This window comes from Emiliania huxleyi (assembly GCF_000372725.1).
Source record: "Emiliania huxleyi CCMP1516 unplaced genomic scaffold EMIHUscaffold_3318, whole genome shotgun sequence".
In the NCBI taxonomy this organism is placed as follows: domain Eukaryota; phylum Haptophyta; order Isochrysidales; family Noelaerhabdaceae; genus Emiliania; species Emiliania huxleyi.
The window spans coordinates 1-2,013 of record NW_005199508.1 but is presented as its reverse complement, the minus strand read 5'-3'; the positions used below and the strand labels follow the sequence as shown (position 1 = coordinate 2,013).

The 2,013-nt window shown below is 56.6% G+C and overlaps 1 protein-coding gene across 1 annotated transcript; it reads left to right on the top strand.

Moving 5' to 3' along the window:
- Positions 1-1,379: 1,379 nt before the first annotated feature.
- EMIHUDRAFT_255314 (hypothetical protein) lies at positions 1,380-1,874 on the top strand (the record flags this gene model as incomplete). The annotated part of the gene is made up of 1 exon (XM_005773641.1): positions 1,380-1,874. One exon carries the CDS (start codon positions 1,380-1,382, stop codon positions 1,872-1,874), a length of 495 nt encoding a protein of 164 aa, XP_005773698.1.
- Between the last annotated feature and the right edge of the window lie 139 nt (positions 1,875-2,013).

Here is a 2,013-nt window from a genome sequence, read left to right as displayed (position 1 = left end):
GATGCCGCATGCATGCAGTGGAATGCGCACAGAGAACGGACGGCAAGAGAAGGCAAGGGAAGGAAGATAAACGGCTGGTGAAGCTCAGCTCACGGCGTAGTATTGCGGTCACTAACCATTCACGGCAAGAGTCACGGTGAATGCTGCCGCATAAAAGCAACAGAGTCGCGGTTGGCGCGATGGTCTTGTCGCGGTTATATAACGACTTGACGTTGCACACGGCCATAGACGCAGTATCTGTTTGGCGAGCCTCAAGCAGCGAAAGCAGGCGCGAGAAATTAATGTCAATCCTGAGATCTCAATTTTGGCGCTAGTTTCGTTTTCTGGTACATCATTGGGTCTCATGTAGCTCTCGACGGCTCTTCGACGGCTCTTTCTGGTTGGATCAGACAGTGCTATCAGTCAACAACACAATGCCGAGAGCAGGGCGGCCTTCGAGCAGCGCAGGGCGGCCTTCGAGGCAACTAAGTTCCTGCTGCATTTTTCATCGTACAACTTGATGGCGGGCGGACGTGTCGAGCATGGAAGGCGGCCATTGCTCAAACCTGTTCGAGTTGGCCTCCGGGAACAAGGGTGCGTGGCCGGCGCGGTCTGTTTCACGTGCAATAAGGGCAACGCCATCAAAATCGCGAACATGGGCCGACATGCCTCCGACATTTCTCAGGGCTCGCGGACGGAAGCTCTGCAGACAGCCAGACCGCTCTGCGCGGTCGGACCGACTTTTTCAGACTTTGCTATTCTGGATACTGAGGGTATGTGCTGCTAGATCTCACTGAGCTGAGCTCGTATCTGGCTTTGGTAAGCAGTTTTGAGTTCGGTAATGTCTCCGGAGACGGAGGGCCGCGTCCGCGGACGACCATGACGTCGGCCGGGATCCCCCCGTGCGGGGGCCTTCGACGCGCCGTTTTTACGATACTTGCTTCAGCTACGTGCGTGAATGGGAGGTGTGATGCAGCATCCAGGCGTTAAAGAAGACGACATGAATTGTTCACAGAGAATGTGTGTTCAGACCTTTGCGCGGGGGGGGTGAACAGCCATTCCGCGTGGTTGAGGGGTTGAAGGGGTCTGTCAACCACTTGGTTGAGGGTTGAGGCCTCTGTCAACCACGTGGTTGACAGTTGAGGCAATCGGCCTCAACCACCGCTCTGAGTAGACTTCACGCGAAAACACAATGGTCTCGAGGTTTAGGTTCGTTGTTAGCAGATAAAGGCACGCACTCGAGGTGTGGAGAATAAAATCCCTCTCATCTCACTGTCCACCTTCGGTCGGTTCGTTACTCAAACGCAAAAAAGAAAAAGTGCTGCTGCCAAGTTCGGAGTCAATCAACCCGCCGGAAGCCTGCGGCCTGACGAGAAGCGACTGTCTGTATATGGTGTACCATGACCTCAACCAAGCTCACCAAAGCGCTCACCACGCTTGCGCACATCGGACTGGCCGCCACGCTCATCGTCCTGCAGAAGAGGTCGATGGGCACCTCAATCATCGCCGCCAGCCTCACTGGCCTACACAATGGAATGTTGTTGGGGGTAGTCGGGCCTCGTCAAGGCCAGCTACGCTGGTGGTGGGTGCCAGACCCTGCACATGAGCCATCCGGAGTGCTGCTGTTCCTCATAGTTGGCATTGCCGAGTTCCTCGCCGTCGGCGTGGTAGGCTACGAGCCCGCATTCAGGGATGCATACGGCGAGCGGTCCGTCGTCGACCGGTTGTGGCTGTGCTTCGTGCTGATCACAACCGTCGGCTATGGTCACTCGTACACGCCTCCGACGCCCATCGACCGCTGCTTCACTATGGTGTGGGCCCTTTATGGACTCTTCATTTTCGGCGCGAGCAGCGGCGTGCTGGTGGAGGCCTCCGGGACCTGTTGCGCAATTTGAAGAATGTCGCCAAAGGCGGTAAACATAGGCCGCAACGGCGCTACCCCCACTGCTCTCTCCGCACCATTGGACCTTTCTCGCCGTCTGGAACCCATGGAAGGCCCCCTTCATGTCTCTACCTTCCCCCAGCTTCTACTCC